The 26758-nt window shown below is 41.4% G+C and overlaps 1 protein-coding gene across 1 annotated transcript in view; it reads left to right on the top strand.

The window, feature by feature from the left end:
• TTYH2 (tweety family member 2) overlaps positions 1–26350 on the top strand; it is a 76396-nt gene extending 50046 nt beyond the window's left edge. Inside the window, exons 5-15 of the mRNA XM_063292939.1 lie at positions 2859–3079; positions 6120–6215; positions 7352–7424; positions 8630–8699; positions 10011–10066; positions 10640–10732; positions 12692–12784; positions 12892–13034; positions 13946–14131; positions 17065–17143; positions 24311–26350. Of these exons, the coding sequence (XP_063149009.1) occupies positions 2859–3079; positions 6120–6215; positions 7352–7424; positions 8630–8699; positions 10011–10066; positions 10640–10732; positions 12692–12784; positions 12892–13034; positions 13946–14131; positions 17065–17143; positions 24311–24391 (1191 nt within the window). The 3' untranslated portion in view covers positions 24392–26350. The remainder of the gene's footprint in view (positions 1–2858; positions 3080–6119; positions 6216–7351; positions 7425–8629; positions 8700–10010; positions 10067–10639; positions 10733–12691; positions 12785–12891; positions 13035–13945; positions 14132–17064; positions 17144–24310) is intronic.
• The last annotated feature ends 408 nt before the right edge of the window (positions 26351–26758 follow it).

The following is a 26758-nucleotide window of genomic DNA, read 5'->3' as shown; positions in this document are numbered from 1 at the left end:
CGACTCTCCAAATTTCTGGCAAAATGTTCTTTGGGCAAGTTTCAAAAGTACAACTTTTGGGGTTACACAGATTTATCCATGTCTGGTAGAAACAAACACTATGCTCCACAAGAAGAACCACATTCCAGTTGTCAAGCATGGAGGCGGTAATGTCATGGTTTGGGGATGCTTTGCTGCTTCAGGGCCTGGATGACTTGCCATCGTTGAATAAAGCATGCATTTTGCTTTGTTTCAGAGAATTCTACAAAAGAATATCAAGCCCTCTGTCAATCAAGTGAAGTTTAAGCACAGGGGGTTGTGTAACAAGTCAGTGACCCAAACATACAAGCAAATTTACAAAGGAATGGATGAAGGACATATTAATTGCTTTGGGATGGCCAAGTCAAAGTCCAACCTAAGCCCCATAAAAATATAGTGACAGGACCTGAAATGAGCAAATCATGCTTAAAAACACTCATGTTACTAAACAGTTCCCCATAGAAGAGTGAGCCAAAATTCCTAAACATTAATGTGAGAGATAGGTCACCAATTGCAAGAAGTGTTTAGTTACAGTCATTGTAGCTAAAAGTGGTACAACCAGTTTTATGTAAGGGGGCTGTCCTATGAGGCGGCCAGACAGCAGTATTATCAAACTTTATTAAAAACAACTATTTACAACAATAAAGTCTGTGAGTGATTAAGCGAGCAATTCAATCAAGACCACCCAGGCAATGGCGGATGAACAAGCAAGGCTGTGGTGTCAGACTGAGGCAGAACCGCAAGGCAGAATTCCGCTAACTCTGATTGAAGCTGTCAGACTTGTTGAAGCTAGAGTGCGAGGCAAGGAGGAAACGGAAGGCAAGGTTTTGTGGACTGGCACACAGGAAGGATCAGACTGGAGCATGGAGGCTAGGCAAGACTGGGCTGGAACCAGTAGACGAGGCTTGGCTCTGGAGGCTAGGCTGGACTGGGCTGGAGAGTCAAGGCAATGCTGATCTCTGGAAACAAGGCTGGGCTGGACTGGAGGTTCTAGGCAAGGCTGGGAGCTGGAATCAAGACTGGACTGGACTGGAAATCTTAGGCAAGGCTGGGAGCTAAAGGCAAGGCTGGATGCACATCTGGAATGCCTTGGAACACAGCGATGAGGTCTGGAGCTAGATGCAAGGCTGTGCTCAGCAGGGACAGCAAGAAGAGGCTCGACTGGAGCAACTTGTGCAGAAGGCAAATCTGCGGAGGTAGAAGACACGCTGATTCCACTCTGGCTAGAGGCAAGACATCTGACACAGGTAAAGACTCTTCCACAACGGCTGTGAGCTCGAAGGATCAGTTGTCTCTGGCAGCTTGCTCCACGCTTCTGCCTTTTAAGCTGATCCTTCTCACGCCTTTTCTCTCCAGCAGCTAATCGAGCTGCTTTCTGATTCATGCGCTTTTCAGCTCTCCTGTCTCAAGCACTGATTGGAGAGTTCAAATCCCCCACTGGAGTTTGTCCAATCCATGTTTGCAAATTCTCCCGCTCTGCTGAGTCACTTCCTGGTTCAGCTTCTTCAACTCTCTCCGGATAAGTTTCGTTTTTGGAGTCAGAAGTGGGCTGAAACCTCACAGGGGATTATTTTTTCATGTTGGCCCCTGTAGGACTCACACGAATACTGAGAATATTCATTGGCAAAGAATATGTAACAATTCAGAAAATCTGAAAAGGAACAAGTACTTTCTCACAGAACTGTACCTGTATTGACCAATTTCAGCAGCTTCTCAAAGGGGTTTCTGGAGCTAAGGCATTCTGCCAGCTGTCTTTGCATCTTACTGCTACTGAGAACATAATGCTAGAGCATTTCAAGTGGCACTGTGCCCAGGAAAATACAGTAGCCTATCACCTGTGGTGTCTGGGACTCATGCTTGTTTCAATTTCCTCTGGAATCCTTGGCAGAGGGCCACAACTAAATAGTAATGCTTATAAGCTAAACAGCAAGAAGTACCACAAGGTGAAGAGGTTGGAGAATGCAGTATCTCTCACTCGCTCGCTAAACAAACTCTTTTTTATTTGTATTTTTTGGGGTTGATGCTATATGTAGATCTTCTGCTTTATGTTTCTGTTTCTGAATGCTGGTGATCTAATAATCTAAGGAATATTTTAAATGCCTTGGGAGTACAGTGTGTCCAGATGACTCCTCCTTTTTTCCATTGTTGTATATACCTGCAAAAATACTAGTCCCCCAAATACTGTGTTTTTCAGTTAAGGAAGAAGCCCAGACCAGCCTTCTGCAATATGGCACTTTCCAATACTTGACTTCTTGGCATGTTGGGAGTTCTCGTTTACACATCAGAAGGGTACAGGATTTCAGAAAGTTATTCTGTACCTTTACATGGAAAGCAAAAGAGATTCATCTGAATCTCTTGTAGACAAAAGACCAGCACTTTTCATGTCCATTTGTTGCTGCTTTGCCCCTTCTTTCTTCCTGTGTCTCCTTTCCCAATGTGCCTTTAAAAAAAAAACTGGATGGGGGGGTTCTGAAAGGTGAGCATGTGAACATACCCTGATGACTGCATAGAGTTGGTTCATTCCACCTCTGTGGTGCTAATTTAATTTAACTTGCTTTTTAGGAAGAATAATTTCATTATCTACTAATTTGAGAGCTGCCTTTTCACTGGGGATTTATGGGAATTGAAATCTAATACATCTGGAAGGCACCAGCCTGGGGCAAGCTGTTCTATCCTCTTTGTGTTGTCTTTATGTGTGTGGTGATGATTGAACAAAACCATTTGGCCTATCAAGATCAGTATGTAAGTCAAGGTCATTGTGAACCTGCATTCTGCTGTACAAGTGACTTGAAACTATCTGCCTGCTGCTTCTCATAGGCCTGTTTAATGTCTTTTGGCAGGTCTCAGGCACCACTGCACAGATGAAAATAGTTCTGGAGCAGCACCTGGCCCGCCTGAATGAGATCTTTGCAACCCACAGTGAATATGTGCAAACACTCAAATTCCTACAGCAGATGGCAGACAATATTGTGCTGCAACTGTCAGGGCTCCCTGTCTGGGGTGATGTCACTATAGACTTGTCCATGATTGCCCATGAAGTCAGCTATGTAGAATATTACAGGTAAGTCAGCATGGTCACTGTAGCAAGAGAAATACGTTGCCAGTCAGGAGCCATTGAAGAGTTGGTCTATTTCAGTCTTCTCCAAGCTGGATGCCCTCCTCATGTTTCCAGCTCAGCACGACTGTTTGCTGAGAAATGCAGAACATGAAGTCAGTATATCGGAGAGGCCCTCAGCTTGGGGAAGATTAAGGACTCCCGTCGGAAGCTGTTTGAGCTAATCAAGAGTGTCTTGAAAATTCAAAGGGATTTTTCCTCCAGGCCTCTGAAGCTACTAGACAAGAACTGTAGCTCCACAGTTCCATTGCTGGCTTTCCCAGGTACGGTGGGAAAAGACCCAGACCTGGAATTCTGGAGAATTATTGCCAGTCAGTACAGATGATACACACTTTGTACCAATGGTCTGACTCCTTAAAAGAGCGCTTTCTGGGTTTCACTACATCGTTACTGAGATAGGATTTCCTTCATTTCTTTCTTTCTTTCTTCCCTCCCTTCCTCTTAGCTTAACACCTTTCTAACTTACAGCAAGATCCAGGAGGTCAGTGATTGGAAAGTTAGGAGAAGGAGCATCATCCTGGGAAAGTGGCTGTGTCTTGCTTCAATTCTGTCTTTCTGTGTGGGCCAACATGAGACTACTTTTCTAAAATCAAACTATGTATATGAGAAAGTGGTTACAATGCTAACATTTCCACTATATCATGCATCCTAGTGGTAAAGTGAAGGTTTAAACCTGTACTGTGCATATGATTACAACTCAGGAGAGGTCATGCTTCGTCGAGAAGAGTTGTAGGGGGATGCAAACTTCAGAATTATTGTCTCCATTCTGATCAACATGTTTTGGCTGAATATTTCTTATAAATGGGAGCAGAAGTCTGACTGAATTAATGCCCACATCTTAGCTTGAGTTTTAAGGATGTAAGTGTGGGCAGGGTAAAGCTAGTCTAAGGAATCATCATGGTCTGGAAATAAACATTGTTCTGCAGCAAACAAGTATGCATTTGCTTTATTCTGTGGGCTGTTTCTCAAATTCATCCCTGTTTGGGCTTCTAATTTCTAAACTAAACTAGCTTATTTTAAACTAGCTGTACTTGCTTATTTAAATTATTCAGAGGGCAAAATGAGGCCAGAACTGCCCTCCATGCTGAAAGGTGTTTTTTCCCCCCTACAGGCAGTCCTCAACTTACAGCCACAATAGGGACCAGAAAATGTGTCATTAAGCGGTGTGGTCATTAAGCGAGGCATCATGTGACTGCACATAATTTTACATAAATATATAAAATCACATGGTGGTTAAGCAAATCACATGGTCATTAAGTGAATCATGTGGTTCCCCATTGATTTTGCTTGTCAGAAGCCAGCTGGGAAAGTCACAAATGGCAATCATGTGACCCGGGACAGTGCAACTGTCATAAATACAGGCCGGTTGCCAAGCGCCTGAAATTTGATCATGTGACTGTGGGGCTTCTGCGACGGTCGTAGGTGCGAGTACTGGTCATGAGTCACTTTTTTCAGCACTGTCATAACTTTGAACGGTTGCCAAACAGTCGTAAGACGAGGACTACCTGTATTCTTTCTGCAGTCTCTTGGATTGGTGAAGATGCACCCAAAGCTGCAGCTTGCTTGTGACCAGCTCTTGGCCACACATGGAAGAATTTTAACCGGATTCCATTTTACTTCAAGCAGTAATTAAAATAGAAGAACAATGTACAGATCCTGCCCTTTCTCTTATCTGTAATATTAATGAGGCGGAAAGCCACTGGCTGTGAATAAAGCTGGAGCAGAGTGTTATCTGCAGGGTTGGAGCAATTAAAAGCCCCTCCTTTGGCAAAAATGCAGAAAGAGAACTCTGGTTCATGTGCCCCAGAGCTGGTGGACTACACGGATTACTTGAACAGATACATGCATGTGCAAGCACAAAATACACGGAACATTGTGCAAACTGCATTGTGTCACAGGTGGGAGGATCCCTCCAGAGCAGGAAGCACTTCGACATTAGGAAGCCAGATAAACCACTAAATATAATTATATCCAGAAATACATGTGTGCTGCATTTTCTTAGAAAAGTTCACAACCAATGAAAATGGTTCAAGTTACATGAATTACCCACTCCTGAGACTTCACTATGCATTTCCAACATATCTACAACTCAAATGTTCAGAAACATGGATTCTCCAAATCACTGTCCTCTGTAACACTCTTAGGGTCTGGAATATAATGGAGTACTAGTTTAAGATAGTTTGTTCTATTGTCGTAAGAGCCGTGTTTTCATGGAAATGTCCGAATGAACACCGAATGAAAAAACATGCTGGGTTAGACCATCAGTCCTCCATTACACAGGAAAGAAAAAAAAAAAATTCCCTTGTCCCACTCCAGGTGGGACTGCAGGCAAGCTGCATTAGGCCATCTCTTGGAACACCATGAGAATGTGTGAAAGTATTCTTTACGGGAAATAAATCCTTATAAGATAAATGCATTATCTATTTATCAATCAAATTTTATCACTGCCCATCTTGCCCCAAAATTAACCGCCATATACTCTTGCCCTTCTATTTTTGCCACGCTTATCTTCTTCAACCTGTGCCCCACAATTAGTTATGCAGCTACACATAATTCTTTTTCCTGCCAAATAGTTGTCAGTTGTGGTTTTGAGAGGAAAGTAATCCTCTGTGTGCTAGCTTCAGAGTAAGTATAGCTTATTCCCAGGAAAGTATGATTGCACTGCAGCCTCAGCTTCTCAAATCTGAATAAAAATCTGTTTGATTCTGCTAGCCGTAAATGTCTCCGTATGCATTTGAATGTCCCTTGGATAATGTCTCCCTTTCAGTTTCAGCAGTCTGTCTTCAGGTCTCCAGAGGAGTGGCTGCCCTTCTCAAACTTGGATAATTTGTGGAAATGCCATATTGTTGTTCCATGATTCCAAGGAGGTGTAGTTCCCAGGCCTAAAAACAGTGGCCTTGCTTAAATTTCACTATTCCTCCTCCTATCAAAGTTTCTTCAGGGACTCATGAGTTACCCAAGCATTCTCTGTTGTCCTTTTCTCCAGATGGCTCTCTTACCTCTTGCTGTTCATTCTGGACTTGGTGATCTGCCTTATTGCCTGCCTGGGGCTTGCTAAGCACTCCAGATGTCTGCTTATTGCGTGAGTACACAAGGTCATTCCACAAGAGAGGCAGGAAGAAAAGGTATCTTTCACAGCCGTGGGCAAGATGCTCAAATCTTTAATGCTGTCAGGTGATCTTGGAGACTAAGAGGGAGTCCTCCCTGAAGAAAAAACATCTATCAAAGGTCTCTGCTTGTGGGATTTAGTGACGGTTCTTAGAATTGGTATGCTCATGTGGAAGGGATCAAACAGTTCCGTGCTTCCTGCATTGCATTCGATTGTATTGATCGCAGTGCTACCTTACTACCTCTTGTGGATGAAAACACCAGTCAGCAATTTTCCATCTGCATTTTAGAAACTGTTTCCAGAATGTGCTGCAGTTGTGACATAGGGTGTGTTAGACTAGCTTTCCCTTTTCTTCCCGGGAGCAATCTTTACTCCTTTGCATCAGGATGACTGCAGCGGAACAGGCTAATACAGCAGAATCAACAGGCAAAGTAATTGCTTTTCAGTGGGGGTTGATAGTCTTGCCATAGATAGCTGCTTTCTTTTATGGCAGGGCATTCTAGCATATACCCAGCCCAAGTCTGCAAAAACTAATGTACCTTCTTGTGTTTGAAAATAGTTCCTATGTTATCTCTCATTCCCTCCATATGCACTTTGCTGGTTCCAATCAGGCTGAAAAAGCACACAAATTTAGTATAAATGTAGTTCCCAGAATTGTAAGTTAGAGGAAACTGGTTCCTTGTATACCTGTTCTAACACTGATTTTAAATATATCTTTTTCAATGCAGGTGTGTGTGGGGGGGGGATAGATTTTAGTAAGCCTGGAAACTGCGATCTGGGTCAGAACATATCCAGGACAATCATGCATCCTCATCAGTTTGTGTAGACAGATTAAATGAGACTGGACTCCAGGTGGTTAAATTCAGTTCCCACCTGCACTATTTGATTTATAGGCAATATTCCCCTATGTGTCTGGCTGTGCTCTGCATCTCTGTAATAGGTATAATTGGTATAATCAAGACTTGTCTTAGAAGATGGCTATGGGGCAAAAACAATAACAATGTAAGCCCTATCTTGTTAAGTGGGGATGGTCAGACTGCTGGATCACACTCTGGCTGCCACGTTTGTGAATCTCCCTTTTGACTCTGTTGTTTACCTTTTGCCCACAGGATGCTGTGCTGTGGGCTTTTCACAGTTTGTCTCAGCTGGACTTCCTTTGCAGCAGATGTTTCAGCAGCAGTGGTAAGCCCAACGTTTGAACTCTAGCTGCCTGCTCCCTGCCTCCTTTATTTGTGTGTGTGTGTGTGTGTTTATCCCGCCTTTATTATTTATATAAATAACTCAAGGCGGCAAACATACCAAATACTCCTTCCTCCTCCTATTCTCCCCACAACAGCAGCAGCAACCCTGTGAGGTGGGTTGGGCTGAGGGGGAGCGACTGGCCCAAGGTCACCCAGCTGGCTTTCATGCCTAAGGCAGGACTAGAACTCTCAGTCTCCCAGTTTCTAGCCCTTTGCCTTAACCACTAGACCAAACTGGCTCTCCATGGCTCTCTTTATGTCAAACTGTGGTGGTTTTTAGGGTTCGATGCATTAAGTTTACCGCAATGCTTTGTGCCCCAGTCTCGCTGACCACCAGGGACTGCTCAACAGAGCTTTCCAACCTTCCAACCAACAGCTAATGGCCTGCTGACTTGGGGAGGAACGTTTTGCTCTTCCTTGCCTTGCTTCCTGTAGCCTTTCCTGCCTTTGTGTTTCCAGAATCATACCTTCTCATAGCATGATACACACTTATTAGGAGCATATTCTGAAATTTTGAGCAACAAGGAGATTGGTTATTAAAAGTGAGCAGAAGTCATCTTGAAGGTCTTTTGCTTGGTTGCCTGACTGCTTTGCATCAGGCCGAGGAAAATTAAATTAACAGAGGCCATATACCTTCACCACTGCCAGTCTCATGGACCAGATCTTTTTAAAATGCTTTAGTTGTATGCTGGTGGGATTTTGAGGGGATCCAGGGGAGAGATTAAACATTTCCTTTCTGCTGTTTACAAACTTGGTTATTCTATTTTTTTGACAGATGGGAGTATCAGAAAGTATCAAAAATCCCATCTAAGCATGAGATATTTAACAATTACAGCCTCTGGTTTCTTTGTTATCCCAGAAGTCTGCTTTTATGAACACCTCTTCCTGATTTTTTGTGCATTGTTTTCATGCAGATGTAAATAGTGTACATATTCAAAGTAGGAGAATAAAATTTCAAACAGATGCATTTTCATAGGAAGCCTTAATATCTTCAATTCATATGCAGTCTACCTGCGCAGGCTATACATTCACTTGACAAATGTGGGAGACGTAGAAACAATTTCTTAAGTCTCCAGCGTTTAACCTCCTTAAATACAACTTCTAGTAATTATAACAGCTTCCTTTTAAACATTTTGCTTCTCACAGGGTACCAGTGACTTTTGTGTGTCCCCAGATAAGTTCATTGTGAATATGACGAAAAGTGACCTCAGTGCAGGTAAAAATATTGCTTTTGCCATTATTTGAGTAGTGGAGGACAAACCCTTAAGTGAAAGTTGACTGAAAAGAGATAAAACTGATGTAGACTTTAAGCCCAGCCCTACATAGATAATCATCAGTATACAAAATCCAGAGAGTAAGGTAGCAGGCTTGAATTGAGGGATAATTTGAATATTTATGTGGAAAGTGCTCAGAGCCCGGTTGTGTTTTTCCAATCCACTGTGTGGCTGTGTATGGAAGGGTAAAAAGTACAAAGAGCACACAAGGAGATCCTAGAGAGGCCTCTTTTTGTTGGGCACTCTAAAACTTGGCAGCATGGAGAAATCATAGAATCAAAAAAGTTAGAAGGGACCTTGGAGGTCTTCCGGTCTAACCGTAGGACTTCATCAACTGGCATTTTATGACAACACTGACCAAGTGGAGTTAATTTACCCCACAATGGTCCCATGGCTGTTTGAGGTAAAAACTACCACAGTCTGCTTCTATTACTAACTGTGTTAAGTTACCCTCACAAGATGCTGTCCTCCCCAAACCAGTTTAACATGTCCTGTGAACAGAGGAAGTGAGAGAATACTCCTGTCTGTAGAACCTGTGTCCAAATCTCCCCTTTGTTAACATTCACCAAAGTTACAAGATTTTTCTCACAAGCTAGGGACTCAGATTTCATTTTATTTCCTTTATTAAGGTAGAACCACAGCTTAGGAGGGGACACTAGTTTGGAAGAATCAGCAAGAGAGAAAAAGTTAAGTAGGTTTAATTTGCTAATTATCTGTGGCAGTTGCTGTGTCTTTTACATACTAAGGCAGAACTTCAGATTAGGAGGAGACATTTGTTTGGAAGAATCAGCAAGAGAGGAAAGGTTAAGTAGAGATAGAGATTTGGTGAACCAATCACTTGTTGATTATTCTTGGCAGTTCCTGTGTCTTTTTCATACTGAGAGGCAGGCAGGTATTTATGAGACATGATTATAAGATGTAGCTTTATCATTAATGAAAGCTGAAATTTCTGCAAAGTCATAATTTAATGGCAGACTTTTATGTGGCCCACGAAAATAGGTATACTCTAATCTTGCTTCTCATTCTGCTCATGTCAAAAGTCTGGCAAAATCTTTAGATACAAAGTTTTTCTGCAGCATTTTTTCTTTCAACATACATTAGAAAATGCCAGCATTGTAATCTGAGACACTCTGTACGGGGCTATCCCGCCTGCTGCTGTGTGTTAAGCAATGCTATCCCAGTGTCGATTAGAAGTTGCTAAAAGTGTCACACTTTAACCAATGACTCTCTTCCTCTTGCATTTTGCTTTGCAGAAATCGTACAGTACTACCTGTACTGTAGACAAAGTCTGGCCAACCCCTTTCAACAGGTAAGAACTTGCTGGCATTTGTACACCATTAGTGAAGGATCTTCCAGTAGCAGTGAAAAGAGGAAGCTGTATCTTTATTCCAGGAATGAGCTTGCTTTCCGTGATAGGGCACGGAAAACTGGTGAGCATTAGTCCCCACAGAAATCTCCTCAGATAAGGAAGTTTCTGGAGAAACTCATTCCTGGAATGAGGGCTGGATCGTCCAACCTAACTAACAAGTTCAGATAAGGAAACATCCTTATCTGAACTTGTTAGTTAGGTTGGACAATCCAGCCCTGATGTCTCCTTACTGAATCCACAGCTGTGGCTTCTGTAATTTCAGTAAGTCCTGGCAAGTTAAACCTGTGTAGAAGGTATTAATTATAAAATATTTGTAAGAGAACCATTTGGTTCATTAGATTTCTAGGGAGAAGGTTTTCTGTTATTTTGAGTGTTGATGTAAAAGAAGTGGACTGACTCCTAGGTGTTGAAAGGGGATAATATTTAATCTGTTTATTGCAAGACAGGGAGGCATTCATGATCCTGTGAAGAAAGTTTGGTTAATACCTTGCATGGTGTGTTTTTTATTTGTAGACCCTGACTATTTACCAGCGCTCTCTCACAACTATGCAGATCCAGATTCAGGGTCTCATGCAGTTTGCAGTGGCTTTTTTCCCTACAGCCAAAGTAAGTGGCACAGCGTCGTCTTTTCCTATGGAACCAGGCAAGGGTGATGGAAGCTTCTGTGTTATATACTTTAGAAGTGGGTCACCCCTGCTGTTTTCAGAAATAGTATTTGGCAAGACAAAATATGAAAATATGGGCACATATTTATCAAGGGGAATATAGAATATTCTTAGGAGCTGCCTGAAGATAAAGCAAACAGCATATTGTCTTCCCCAGTCGTCACCTTCCCCAGAAGCTGGGTGCTCACTTGATTGGCCTCGGAAGGATGGAAGGCTGAGTTGACTTGAGCCGGCTACCCAGAGAGACTGGGGAAGACGACTGGGGTATAGTTGACAGGAAGAGCCTCGTGTGGCTCAGAGTGGTGGGCGGCAGTATTGCAACCAAAACTCTCCCCACAACCCGAATTTGATCCCAGCGGAAGCTGGATTCTCTCTGAGTAGCCAGCTCAAGTCAACTCAGCCTTCCATCCTTCCGAGGCCAATCAAGTGAGCACCCAGCTTCTGGGGAAGGTGACGACTGGGGAAGACAATGGCAAACCACCCCGATATAGTCTGCCAAGAAAATGTTGCGAAAGCGGTGTCCAAAGGGTCAGACATGACTCAGTGCTTGCACAGGGGACCTTTCACCACATAGTTGACAGGACACAGATGCCATGACCATACAGTAGCAGAGGAACAAGTCTAGGATCCCCTGTAATCATAGACTTTTCCAACTACCTGTCTCCAGATAGTAATTCTCTGAGTTGTAGTCCCAACATACCTGGAGGGTGTAAAGTTGGGGAAGGTACTTATCCAACTGGAAGCCATTTTAACAGAGGGAGTGAAATTTTATATGAACAAGAATCAAGCTAAACAATTAGGAGCTAGATTTGTATACAGTATTTCAGATGTAGCTGAAATTTCAAAGCCTCATTGAGCTAGATAAATAAGCCAGTTACTTCGCAAACAGTGGTTTCTGACAGGAAATGTCTTATTCAATGTTGTATATAACAAAGGTGGGCAACCTGCAATCTCCAGTAGCTAAGGTTTATGATAGTTGGAATCCAGCAACATCTGTAGGGCCACATTTTGTCGACCCCATCAAATGTAGTATAATAATGGCTTGAGAGGATAAGTGGGTCAGTCCCCATAGGCTCCACAGGCATCTGAGAAAGACGTCCTAATGCATTGTGAGAGATTGTGGGGAAAAAAGCAGAGGATGAGGCCATTGGTTTATCTGAAAAGAGGCTACATGGTCCAGATATGAAAGATGTGGGAAGAAAGTGTTTCAAAGAGATACCACCTTGATAAACTTATAACTGGCTGACAGTTTTCAAAAATTTGTTTTTATCTCAGACTAGCATTAAAGATATAGTACCTTCCTGAAAACCAGGTTGTTCTTGCTTCCTCAGTTTTGCCAGCTCCGTGGGCCTTGACATGCATGCACTTGAGCTTTCATATGGAAATCTAGCAACAGTATCCAAAATAAGCCATGCCTCCATGCGTGAGATGACTTTCTGTAGATGTCTCTTTCCTACAAGTGAACAATAAGTTAGTTCTCCTTTCTTTTAATTTTTAATCAAATGAGAGAGAACCCCTGGTAATAACAAATAGCAGGGAAGGAGCCCTTACCACCTTCATTAGGTTTTGTAAAACCACTGTAACTAATCTTGTCCCTGTTTCTATAAAACCAGTGTTGGGTAATAGTTAAATTAAGATTGGAAGGACAACGGTTCAGATTTGCAGTCAGCCATAGAACTCACTGGGCCATTCACCATCTCTCAACCCAATTTGACATCACAAGACAAAATCAGAGAGGAGGTACTATGTATGCATCCCGGACAGGAAAGATAGGCTACAACTGCAATCTATTGTATCTATTCACAGTGATTGCTAGACAGTCATTCTAGATATGGTGAACACTGTTCCTTTTCCAATAGAAAATATGCCTCTTCTCTGATGGCTTTTGCCCTTGCTGCAGAAAGACCTGCTTGATGTACAGAAGTTACTGAACTACTCTGAAAATAGTCTCCACCAGCTGACTGCCATGTTGGACTGCAGGGGCCTTCACAAGGTAAGCAGCATAAGGCACACTGTGCTTTGGGGACAAGGGTCAAAGGTGGTTAGTAGCACAGGAGCAAGACACTTCCTTTCTTCTTTTTCCCCCTCCCTTCACTAAAGGATTACCTGGATGCCTTGACTGGGATCTGCTACGATGGGGTGGAAGGCTTGCTCTACCTCACCCTCTTCTCTCTGTTGGCTGCTGTATCCTTCTCCACCATCATATGTGCCATGCCTCAAGCCTGGAAGCATTTAGCTAGCAGGTAAAATGGAGTAAGTCTCCCAGGAATGCAACAACAAAATCAAAATAACCTTGCTGATTATGGAGGGGTGTTTTGAAACAGAGATGAATAAAATAACAATGGGCAGTTTTGTTTCTGTTTCAACAACTGGCACATCAGTCTGCTTTCTCATTTAAGAAAACAGCAGAGTTGTGAGTTGATCTTCCTATCGTCCTGTCCACATTAAGAGCTATGCATGTTGAAGAACCTACAGAAGCATTCCAAAGACTACGCAGTGGGAGAGATTGACTAAATAGCATGGCATGAGGTTATTTAGTAATGTCTTGGCCACTTAAATGCCACTTAACAGAATACATGCATCAGTTGTTGGGCAACAACCTCTCAATCTTTCTGGGTCTCTCATATTCACCCTTAATTTGCTGAAGGAGGGTGGAAAGAGCAGTAAGAGGAAGAGGGAGACAGATTCATGAATGAGAAAGATGCAACAAAAGAAGACTCTCCCCATTATCTGGCAATGCATATACAACGTTCTCTAGTATTCCTGATGGTTGCAACATCAATTTTGGGATGACTTCTGTAAGTTGCAAGCTTCATTTTTCTTCCATTATCTAAAAGTGAAGGAAGCACAATCAGTTGTTTCTGCTTCTTTTTCTGCCTCCTGGTTAATATGTGAACTGTCCCTTAGGGTTGGGTTTTCTGTGGTGGAACAACTGCAAAAAACTCTCTTCTTTTCAGGTATTATGGTTTCTTTCCTTGTCTCTGATAACATTACAAGAAAACCCTAAAATTAAGGAATACCTTAAACAACTGAAATATCCAATCCCTCCAGGAATGAGTATTGCATCTTCTCATTTGCCACTCCATCCATAACCGTTCCCTGCTCTCAGATTTTACTTACTTTTCTCAGATGGATGGGGTTTTTTTCCTTCCAGGGATCGGGATTATGATGACATAGATGAAGAAGACCCCTTCAACCCACAGGCCCGACGTATTGCTGCCCACAATCCCACCCGTGGGCAACTCCGTAGTTTCTGTAGCTACAGTAGCAGCCTGGGCAGTCAGACAAGCCTTCAGCCTCCTGCCCAGACCATCTCCAATGCACCAGTGTCTGAGTACATGTGAGTATGCATGGAGTTAGTAGAAGGTGCCTGGGTTAGCAGTAATCAATACTTAAGTCCACATCCTCTTCCGTGAGGCTTTCAGGGTGGCAACAGAGATAGTCTCTGTTACTTGGGTTTTCTCCACCTTAACTTACGGTACTCTGGTACCATCTGTCCCTGTTCAGATTCATGCTGCCTTTTGTCTTTGCTTCCATCATTCCATCCATCTCTGAAGTCCATTATGTCTCCCCATTTTGCTATCTCAATAGCTGTCAACCCATGTCCCCATAGACCTGATGTCCCAGGTAGATGTTCCAGCCACCTAACCCATAAGCCAGCTTTGCATAGCTGACAGATCTTAAAACTCTAGCAATTGCCTTCTCATTGAAAGAAGACAGCTTTATAGATGAGAAACCTGAGAAACCTTACTTATGAACTGTGTGTTGGAGTTCTTAAAATACTCATCCTAGAGAAGATGTGTGAAACAAGCTGTTACGACAGGCAAAAAGCAGTACTACTTTTTGCATCTTTTATTACTTGTTAATTAATATGTTACGATCCTTTAATTTAACATGGGACTTCTTTGTTTTCCTTATTGAGTTGCCATATACATTTGCATGCCCTTTTACAAAAAGATCTTTGTCTGTTTAAATATATTTATCAGTTGGCTGTTTGGAAAATGTGCTGCCTTTTGATGGAGGAAGTCTTGCCCACTTATCATATATAATTGCAGATAAGCCCACCCTTGAAATTCCAACCAAAATACCATGAAAAATGTGCACCTGTGGATAAGCTGACCCTCGAATTTTTAACCACAGCAACAGGCAGGAAATTGCAAACTGTTACATCATCATTTATAAAACCATGTGATTTTAAGGCCATGACAGGCTTTAAAAAATCTGACCTCTGCTCCACAGATAAACTGAACCCAATTTTTTGGGTGTATTTTGGAACCTAAAATTCTCAGCTTATCCGTGAGTATATGTGGTACTTCCCCTTCACTCCTACCCATGACTTGGCTTAGATTGGAAGGAAATTATCAACAGATAGCAAAAAAACATGAGGGGAATGTTTGATGTCAAAAAATTAAGCATTGTTGGAGCTGTTTAGGATTTGGATGAGAGATTATTAATCCCAGGGCTGTAGGCTAGTTTGGAAATTAAATCTTGAAGACAGTGACAACCATTTCCATATTGTGGTCAAGGAAAGTACATGGACGTGTGCATAAATTTATTAGAAATTTATTTTGACTCAACTCTTTACCTTTTATCTATGCCTGAGAAGATATGCATGGCTACTGCCAACTTTTCTGTGAAAATCTTGTAACTTCTAGCTCCAATACAGTTTCTCTGGCCATAGAAATTAGCAGCCACCAGGAAAGAGGATGGCGGGGAAGCTCTGGAGGTGGTATCATATCCTACCTGTAGCTACGCAGGTGTGTCCTGTGTACTGCTTAATACTACTCATAAGTTGTCAGTCATTGAATTACCTGTTGAATTAGAGCAAAACTTAACAATGGAGAAGATCCATCCAGAATGGAGGGAAGGAGATTTCCCATTTCAGTATTTGTAACTAGTAGAAACCGCCTGGTTTCCCCCTTCAGCTTTCTGAATTGTTTGCTGCAAAGTCTTAGAAATGAAAAGTGCTTCTGCTAAGGAACAACCAAACAAGTCTCATCTTCTCTGCCCAGTCATAGAGCTGAGGAGGGGAGCATTGTGCAGCTGCTGTGAAGTTTTCTGCCCATCTTTATGGTTCCAGTTTAGGAAGGAAGACTGAGAGAGTATGAGATTTCTTTCCTGCATGATTTTTTTTTTCCAGTTGTAACTCAGAAGCATACCTTAGTGTGCCCATTCCAGATCCTGGTTAAAATGGAAGCTGATTCAAAACCACTCTTTCAGATAAAAACTGGGTTGAGAAATCCTCTGGCTCTTGTCAGAAGATATAAAGTAGTGGTTTGTGGGTTTTTTCTGATGTTAGAGATGAGGAAATGAGTGGCATATGGTTTAAATGCATATTATAGTAAATCCTTATGGGGAACAATGCTACCTACCTGAACAAGTGCAAAGAGGTTTTCACAGGCATATAAATTCTGCTGTAAGGAGAATCTTTGCAGAAAAGTTGGTTCCCCAGTGGGAATCCAGTCCCATGAATGCCCTGCTCTATATTCACAACCACCTGTGGTTGAATTGTTTCAGTGCAGTCTGCTGAGTTGCCAGGCTTTCACCTACTTACTTTGATTACATGTCCAAAGTTCCTGCCATCTGGGGATAATAGGAATGGTAGACTCATACATCTGAAGGACACCAGTTGAGGAAAGGGTCCATTAAACCTTGACGTGATAAGAAAGCAGCCATCACCCCATTCTCCCTGCCCCTCTTCTCCTTTGGAGGGTATTGTAAAGTTGGAGCTTTGCTAGCCCTGAGATGGGCAGAATGTTAACTACTGTTCATTTTGTCTGTCCCTGAGTGACAGTCAGTGGATGTGCTTTTTCTCACATTCATTGCGCATAAAAGAAAGAGGGGGCACACATGTCCTTTGCTATTGTTCTCAAGGTTCAGTTCCTCTTCACAGCAGTGCTCACTGAACTCTTCAGATGCGTTGGGAATAAATTTTATATTTTCCTCGGCCAGCTGGGTCTTTGAGAATTTAACTGGAAGTGATGGGAGTTCTCATCTAATGCACCTGGAGAGTATCAGGGCAAAAAAGGTTGTTATCCAGGAATGTATGAGTGTGTGCTGATCCCCTCCCTTGACCATCTTAATGGTGCTGCAAGAGGCGAAATTGATAATGGCCTGCGTTTTCACTCTCCCACCTTCCCTTCCTCAGCCTTTGTCCCCAACAAGGATCACCTGCTTCTGCAAGAATGTCAGGAGTATTTCTTAGCCCAGAACTTCATAATAGATTTCCTTTTAATAGATTGTCCTCCTGATCTCACTCCTCTCTACCTGCAGGAACCAAGCTGTGCTCTTTGGTGGGAATCCACGGTATGAAAACGTCCCCCTGATTGGAAGAGGATCACCTCCACCCACGGTACGGTGGGCTTCGGAGGCTAAATCATTTTTATAACAAACCCTTTATTTCCCCTGCTTTTACTAACACACATGCTCATTTAACAAACATGTTTTGTTAAAAACTGGGTTGAGAAACCCTCTGGCTTTTGTCAGAAGATATAAAGTAGTGGTTTGTGGGGGGGTTTCTGACGTTAGAGATGAGGAAATGAGCGGTATATGATTTAAATGAAGGTCTTTCATGGAATGACAATCCAGAATCTAGGATTGCTGTCTGAATGAAGATGAAAACTGCTGCAGGAGCCCTGCTTTCTGGAAGCTAGCATTTTTTTTGTTCCCACAATTGTTTTAGCGTTATCATTTACAGGCAGTATAGAGTATCTCCCATTGAAGCTGCATCCTTCTGGCTAGCTTCAGGCAGCTGTATAGCAAACAGTTTAAAACAGTACATTGCATTGCTATTTGGCTGCTAGTCACTCAGACAAACTGCTGTGCAAGGCTCTCCTGCAATTCTTATCACGTCAGCAGACTCTGGCTGTTGTTTCTATGGCTTGCGTGAATGTGTGTCTATCCATGTTACACAGTACATGTTACGCAGCTTGTACATTTCATTTGTTTCCCCTATGCATTTTTAATGTTTTGATTAATCGTTTCTGGAGGCATGAGTTGCAAGTTTCTGATCGTCTAGAAAATGAGTATGTACTTTTAATATTTCCCCATCTTTTTCTTTTCTTATAAAATGATTTTCTTCAAATATATTTCAGTTGTAATATATATCACTTTTTTTCATTCAGCATAGTGTTCTTTTGAAACCTTGCCTGCAATGCTTGCTTCGTTTTTGCATCAACTGTTTTGGAGCAATATTGCTTTTTAAGGTGCTTACATTTTTAAAAGATCTTTCGAGGAGTGGTTGTTTTTCCTCCCTCCTGACACCTTTTCATAAGTGATTTCCCTGTGCTGTAAATATCCCCAGCCCCCCAGTATATAAATAGAATCTATGGAATCTGGACTTTTAAAAATGTTGTTAGTTTAAAGGTGCATTTAGGCTTACTCCGGCCTTCCCCAGATTGGTTCTTTTCCTGAAGTGTTTGGACTGCATCTTGCAAAAGTCCCAGGATTTGGCCCTGCTGGCTGAAAATTCGAAGAACTGTAGTGCCTGCACATCTGGAGAATGCCACATTTTGGAGAAGTTGAGCGGAGTGGATTACAGTGACTGAAAACGGAGACCTTTCCTTGGTCTCTGCAGGGGAGAATTGTGGAAAAAGCAATGCTTTTTTCCTCCAGAAATTTTTTCTCCCATGACAATGCATGCTGCATATGTTTTGTATGTGGTGTTTTAAATGGGCAAAATTAAAAGCCCTCTGAGTAGTGCTGATGCTCCAATTGCCATCGTGCTGAGAACCCCTGCTGTGAATAAATTTTTTTTAAAGTGTATTCTAGATTTCCAGTCATGCTGTTTTAAGTAGTCAATAGGTAGAAGCTCTTGAATTTGACACAGTGAGCCTTCCAAATGGTCTGTTTTGTTATGGTTTACTCAGCTGGAGATTTCCTTCAGAAAAGTTCCCACAGGACAGCCATGTTTCAAGAAAACAGCAAACTAGCAGGGGCCTTTAAAGCCGAACAGATTTAACATGGCTTACAACTTTGGAGAGTACAACATACTTCATCAGTTACAAGAAGTGTTATCCCCAAATCTACATAGAGAAGTGGAATGGGGGATTGTTACAAAGTCAGAGAAACTTGCTGCCTTTCTGTAGTTATATGAAAGAGTCCAGTCTAAGTGAACTTGATCTGCTCCCACCTATTAAAATATTATGAAAAAATCATGGTAAAGCTCCAGCATCAAGCTCCTAAGTAAGAATCTGTTTACAAGTTTATGCACAGATTTAGGCTTAGTAAGGATTGGAAGGGGAAATACTATAGAACGCTTTCTCTAGGTACTTATGTACATTATGCATCAGGCTTAGGGTTATACAAATTGGTATCTTTTACTGTTTGGGTTGTATTACTTTTGCACTCAGTACTTAGCCTATTTCTTGCATGGCTGAGACCTAACTTCACTTGATCACAATTTCCCCTTGGTTCCACCTGAAGATAATACAGTATTTAATGCATACCATGAATTTAGTCCTAATTCAGAAGAGCTTATATTACATTACATTTACCAGCCTTCCTTCCCTCCCTTCCTCCTTCCCTTCCTCCTTCCCAAACATTACTTACTTTTCCATTGGGTTAAAGAGTTTTACTTGAAACAGGAAGTGTCAAAGAACAAAGATTATGAAGTAGTGTTTATAAGCAAGACAAAAAAGGACCCCAAAGGACTGAACAGCTGATTTTCTACTTAGTTTCTTTAAAAACAAACAAGTTATAGTCAGATTTGGGCTGATGATGGAAATACTCAGCACTGCCATAAATGAATAGTTACATCAATGTGCCCTGAATTTGAATTAAAAGAAGAAGAAAATTATTGGGAAAATTACTCAGTAACTTAATCTATAATGAATAAAATATGTCCCTAGCCTTTGATAACTAGTAAACTAGAGCAGCTGCACATGTGAGTTTAGGAAGAAATGGAAAACTCGAATGCCTCCCCATTTCCTATGTCCTTATCTGAAATCATCATTTGCCATAACGTGATGTATTATTATTTCTTTATTTAATTTATAGGCCACCTGAATCCCAAGAGACACTGGGATAAAAGCATATAAAAGATACAGCTAACTGGAAGAATAAAGTATTCAAAACAAATCAGAACAAAATAAAACAAGTAAAAGCACAAAATTACCCTGTCCCCAACTAGAACAACTAAATCTTAATAGTTTCCTGAATGACATAAGGATGGGAGCCATGTGAATCTCTGGGGACAGATCATTCCAAAGGGCAGGAATTGCAACAGAGTAGGCATGCTTCCTGGGCCCCACAAGACAACATTCTTTCATGGAATTCTTCAGAGGGGAGAGCACTGGCTTTGCATGATGCATGAATCCATCCCAATGGGAAAAGCATGGAGTATAGACCACAACAGAGAGTTCTTGCTAAGCCACAAACAAACCACATTATGGCAACTCCATGCATGAATCAGGCATTTGTTATATATCTGCAGAGACCACCAAAGTGGTTTACTAAACCAAAGCCAGACCAGGATCTCATAAGTATTAAAAATAAGATTTTAAAATTAATGAAACCTCAGCTGCAAAATATGCCCCTGCAGTTTAGATTAACAAGGTGTATCTTAACAGTTTTGATAATAAATGAGTGAGTGGGGAGTTAGTTGTTGCTATTGCTGGAACAAAGGAAGAGCTAGCCAAAAGGGTGACAGTTTATTTAAATTTTTATATATTGTATTCTAGGTATGACTCCCAGTGGTTTACACAAAACAAAACACCAAATAACTAAAATGGCTAAAATAAATTAAATAACCACCCACCAGCATTACATCGCAATGGCAACAGCTAAATTATCCATTAATGGCTCTATGAAACAATATTGTTTTCATGGCCTACTTGAAATGCATCAGAGTTGGTGCCTGCCATACCTTTGGGGAGGCTGTTCTAGGAGGAAGGGGCTGGAATGTAGAAAGATTGCCTCTGGCCCTTTCTCAGCCACAAATGGGGAAGATCTTGAGTTTCTCACCTAAGGTGAGCAAGCAGAATAGTGCTGCTGAGCAGCTCAGGAAGCTGAAACTGCAGATCTGTTAATGGAACAGGTTCATACAGGGACAGGTAGTTCCCTAGATAGACAAATCCTAAGCCATTTGCCATCATTCTGTACAGATGAACTTCGCATGTCTCATAAAGCAGAGAAGTGGATACATTTTAGTTCAGCTACTGTGATGCAAACAGAATAACAACTGCCTCTTTCTTAATGTCACAGCTGAATTCTTGCACTCTGCATAGCGACGTGGCACTGGATTCTCATCAGATGTGTAAGCAGATTCAGGTTTATGTTGCAATGTTCTGGAAAAATGCATATTAACTCCATGTTTAAGTACAGCCCTGATTTTTTATATGTATAATATTCTGAGAAATGTGTATTTTTATGGAACCAAAAGCCCTGTGATGTGAACTATTAAAATTAATATTGAACTACCTGGAAGATGGAAGGTGTATGCAGAGAGGCTGCCTGCTTGATGATCAGTCAGGAAGAATAGTTGAATATTACAAGCTGCCATAATCTCATTTTCAAGCCCAAGTAACAATTGTTTGAACATGCAAGGAACTATTTCTAATTTGGGTGTTTAAATGTTGGGGCTGCGCCAGTTTGGGAGGCTTTAATCTTACTGTTGCAGATATTTGCAATTGCAAAAACCTCAAAGCTGATGGCAAAATTAAATGTAGCTCTTCCCCATACAGCAAATAGTCCAATTTAAATAGGATTTAAATGCCTTAAGGAAAAGCTTTTAAGCTTTTCTCCATTCCAAAAAAGTAGTCTGTGAATAATTTTCCTTAAAGCTGTGACTGGGAAGACACTACTCTCTCTTAATAATTCTTGCACTCACATACACCAATCCCATTTTCCAGGCCTGCATTTTCTAACCTCGTGTCCCCCAAATATCCTGAAGCTACAGCAGTCATTCTGGGGGGGATTTCTACAGACTGTGATCCAAATTCACTTGGAGGACACAGGTTCAGGAGGGTGCTTGCTCTCAAACTTTATTATGAGTCACTGACCCTGTTAGGGAAGATGTGTGTGCACAGGCACACAGTTCTTTCTTTGTGCTGTATTTCCAGTGGTGCCAGTAATTTGTGATCCCATTTTGTTTCTACCCCAGTAAAGCATGGAGTAAGATTTTCATGCTAACATCTGTCACCTTTTTGGTTGCCTATATTAATAAATCCAACTGTTATGTCACCCCTTGGAGGCCTTCTAAATTGAAGCAATCTATTATTTTTATAAATAAATGTAGTGGGTTAGTGATTCCATTAGAGCTGACTCTGCAAACTAAAGAAATCCAGGAATTGAAGAACATACCATTTCAAAATCAATTTCCTGGAGTGGTGACTGCAACACAGGATAAACAGGGTTATCTCTAGCTTGGATTTACAAACTAGAAAGCATGATGTGGAGGGGAAGCTTAACAAATCTCAATAAAATGCAAAAAAACAACAACAACAAAAACACCAGGTCATAGTGTTAGATTAATAATTTTTACCCTGAGTATTTTCTAAACCTGTAGGAAATATTTGAAAATAAAATTTGTCCAAGATGGACAGGTAAAAGAAGTGGAAGAAGTTAGGGTTGCTTAGACAATGGCTATTTGCTTCTTATTCTTAACAGCAGGCAGTGGCTGTAGATTGGGGAAGAACTGGATATTCTGATTAATTGTATTTACATCCCACTCTCCTTCCAGATTCCTTGAGGCAAATGTCCTCCCCTGACTTCTCATTTTATTATCACTGCTTCCCTAATAGATTAGATTGAGAGACAGGGACTTGTCTGTAACTTAATCGGACTAATCTAGTCCTCTAATCTTCCCCAATCATTCAGTTCAATCAACCACACGGTTTGCTGAGTGCAGAAACAGAATTACGGCAAGCTCCAGTGAAAAGGGAACTCATGTATGCTTGCTTTTACCTTTTTATGGGGATGCCTGAAAATGAATTTAGAACTAGCTATACTTTTTGAACTGAGCATAGATAGTAGACCACTGCTTAGTTTCTGGCAGTCTGTTCCCACTTACTGGCTGCTGGTAAAATTTTCTGAACTACATAGATCTTTGCTGATCCCCAAAGGGTGAAGTTGTCTTAAGGGGGGGGGAAAAAAAAGACCATAGGATTAAGAATCAGAGATTTCCTATGTTCCTATGTTATTTAACTGTTTAAAAACTGCTAGATTCTCCGCTTTGCAAATTTGATACACAGAAGGTTTGTAATAAAAGGGAATTAAATGCATTTTAATTTTTAAAATGACCCCGTTATTAAATATATGGAGGGTAAGCATATTAATTGTGTTTAATGTTCTAGACACCACCTAGTTTTTGGAATATAGCCCCCAACATCGTCTCAGCCCTGCTTCCCACCCAAATGGTTTGCCATTGCCTTCTTCCTAGGGCTGAGAGGGAGTGACTGGCCCAGGGTCACCCAGCTGGCTTTGTGCCTAAGGTGGGGCTAGACTCATGGTCTCCCAGTTTCTAGCCTGGTGCCTTAACCCCTACATCAAACGGGCTCTCTTAAGGCAGCCTTAAGTGCGTAAATTAGGCTGTGTCACCAATTACTCTGGAGGTAATGCAGTGGATCAAAACAAAGGCAAAAGAGGCAGGATTGGGATCAGCAATGAGAACAGGAGACTTCATGGTAGTATAGTTTTCTGTCAACTTAAGAATAAGTGGAGAGAGGCGTATTGGCTAACATTCACATTCTGGCAGAAGCCAAATCTAAGTCACCGGACATATTGCAAAGAAAATTACATACAGATGTATGCTTGAGGGTACCTCACAGACCACAAAACTCCTTTCCCACAAAGCATTTTAGAATGTGTGACCTATTCTGCATGCTTGAACTCTGATATCCAAGTCCATCAGTTGAAAACAGACTTTGCTACAATTATATCTTGGTATTTTCTAAATTTCCCATTGTTCACGGATAGCAAATAGGAAAAAGAGCCTAACTTAATTCTATCCTCTTCTCTAAAGCCTTTTAAGGAACCCTTGCTTGCTAATCGGGACTGGAGATAACCTCTGTTGGAAAAGAAACTTTTTTTAAAAAGCTACACTTCCTATTGAAGTTAAGAACATGCAAACCTCAACACTCGTGTAATATGTACTTTGTTGTTGGTTTTTGTGTGATCAAGTCATGACTTTCCTGTTTTTTCTTCTTTTTTCCTCCTTTTTTCCACCTACTTTATTGTCCCAGTAGGGTGGCAGCTGGATACCTCTCCTGATTTCTTATCAGAATCACAGGATCTTTAGCCCTTGCCAACATTTGTTTTCTGGTTGCCTTTCTGTTGTCATTTCATTTCATCCCACTCCACCCTCTGCTGCCAGCAGTCAAGCATGTTCTTCTGTTCCTGATCGTATAAATCATAAGCATATTTATTTCTGGTTGGTTCTGTAGGGTCAGTATTTCATTCATGAGGCTTTAGAAAGATATCTTAGTAGTTTTCCTGTAGGTTTTTTTTTTCAATAAAATCCTAAGCTTGTCATTGAACTCACAATGTATAACTTCTCTCCCATTTTCTCTCTTCTGTCTAGTATTCTCCAAGTATGCGAGCCACCTATCTTTCGGTTAATGATGATTACCGGCGACAACCTAGCAACGAATTTCCAGCCTAACACTCAAATTGTAGAGAAGAAACCACCCACAATGCTCTAGTGAAACCCAATAATAACTGAAGGCACATGGACTGCTGGGAATAAGATTGCCTCCCTAGCAAAATGGTCAGGTGTTCAAAAATGTTCAAAACAGAAATCAATCCTCTGAAGAAAATTCCTGCTGGCAATCCAGGTACTCTTCAAGGATTATCCTGTGTGCTTGACTGGCAGCTTCTTTCAATAGTCTTCCTCTGTTGCAGACTCAGGATGGTACCCAGGGCCTCCATCCAAAGAGCCAACTGATCAGAAGTCTTCTCCTTGATTTCCTGCTCATTTCCTGTCAGTAATGCAGTGGCCTCCCCAACTTTTGTTGGTATTTTATTGGGGAAGCAGGATGATGTGAAATTAGGATTTGGCCTGTCATGGGTTTGCAGTTAGGCTATGAGTTCCTGTTTCCTTTTCTTCTGTGCCAACTTTGGGGCAATTTTGTCCATCCTTGATGGGGTGGTTCAGTCTTCCTTGCTATTTTATTAGGGCAGATAACAAGACCAGTACACTGTACAAGTAAAGTGAACACTGACACCTGGTATACAATGATAACCTCAGAGAAATGGGGAAGGGGCTTGCCATGAAAGAAGATGCTCCTCACTTCTGAATCACATGCAATACTGACAAGAGTGAATTTTTGGTGTCCTCTGAAGAGGCCTCTGCACAGAACCTTTTCTTGGCTTGGTACTGTATCATCCATCATTCGTTTTGATAGAACCTGTTTGATATTTTATGATACGAAATCCATGCACAATATTCCCACTTGTCACTCACTCTTTTGCACCAAGAACTGACATTAACTTCACCAACTCTTGTTACGGTGGCCTCAGGTATTATTTAGAACAACTTTTTTGTTTTATTATGTACTTTTTTTGGTTTGTCTGTTTTTTAGTCAGTGTTTTATATCAGCTATCCAAAGGACATATTTTTTGTATGTGTGTTTTTTATAGGTTTCTGTTATTAAGGATTACATCTTTTTTATATACTTTGCAAGCCAACTTGTTTTTTGCACTAATTTTTTTTCCCAAAAGGGGGAATGAAGGCAAAAGCAAAATTAACCTTCCAAGATAGTGTATTTGTATGGCAAATGCTGACATATTCAAGAATACATTTTTCTTACTATGTTGAGGAATCAAAAATACCAGGGAACATTGGATTGGACTGGGTTGGTGACACTTATATGCAAGTAATGTTGAAAAGGTGACAGTACAGGTTCTCCTGAGCAATGCCTTGCTTTTTCCATCCACAAGAGGACTGTAGTAACAGTAAATCAGGAACTGTGCATCACTGCCATGGTTACTTGCACAAGTTTGGCTCTTGGTACAGACAACAGGGCCAGTCCTACCATTGGGCAGAGCGAGGCAAGTTTCAGGTTCCCCAAACCAAGACTAAAGGGAAATTCTCAACTTCACCCAGCTTGCTAGGCCTGAACTCATCAGAAGTCTTTCAGACACTCAAATCTAATTTGATAATTGTTGCAAACTAGACTGAACCCAGACTAAGCAATCAGTTGCCCTCTGTCACTGTGAGGGTATAGTTTCCTTCCCTTCATAGCCACTACATTTAAAACCCACTGCTGCTCTTTCTGCTTTTCACCCTGCACTTCACAGCCTTGAAGTAGAACAGTTGTTGACATAACTGACATATCTGCCCTGAGAACTGCTGTCTCTCATTTTATCTTAGCCACTGGGAGATGAGCGATGACAAAGTGTGGGAGGATAAAGCAGTGCCATGCAGCCTGTCCTTTGCTTCAGCAGCCATGTCCGATTACCAGTGTTAAGATTCCTGTTCTAGTCCAGTCATCATCTATATGAGTGATCACAGGCAGGAGGTACTTTCATGTCATTTCCTCAGGTAGCAAAGATCTTGTGGGCTTTTCTGAAACAGAATCTGGTGCTTGTCATCTACTATTAGAGAGAGAAAGTAAAAGAACTTTTTGACAGTAGGGAGTCCTAGGAGATGAGAGGCATTGAAGGAAGTGAATCAAAGTACAGTATGTCAAATTGAAGAATCAAAGCCTCTTACAGGTCTGATTTCAACTTTTGCCAAAAGCAACTCCTTTTAAAATTAGTAAGTTACATTTTCTTAGGTTATGCTGAATTTTCCCAAATGAGTTATACTATCTTTTTATACTTAGGCATAGTTGGAAGTCAAAGCAATATATGAGCACTCTCTCGGAAGCATAAACTGGTAGGTCTTCCCAACTAAGTTCAAAGAACTCAGAATACCTTCACAGGCTGCTGAAGATACATCTTTTCAAGTGGTGTAAGCTTAGTATTTGGGTGCATGTCATTCACAATTGCCTCTGACAACCACTACAGAAAGGATAATTACAGTGCT

This window comes from Candoia aspera, chromosome 2, assembly GCF_035149785.1.
Source record: "Candoia aspera isolate rCanAsp1 chromosome 2, rCanAsp1.hap2, whole genome shotgun sequence".
NCBI lineage: Eukaryota > Metazoa > Chordata > Lepidosauria > Squamata > Boidae > Candoia > Candoia aspera.
The sequence above is the reverse complement of the archived record's forward strand: the minus strand, read 5'-3'. Positions and strand labels throughout refer to the sequence as shown.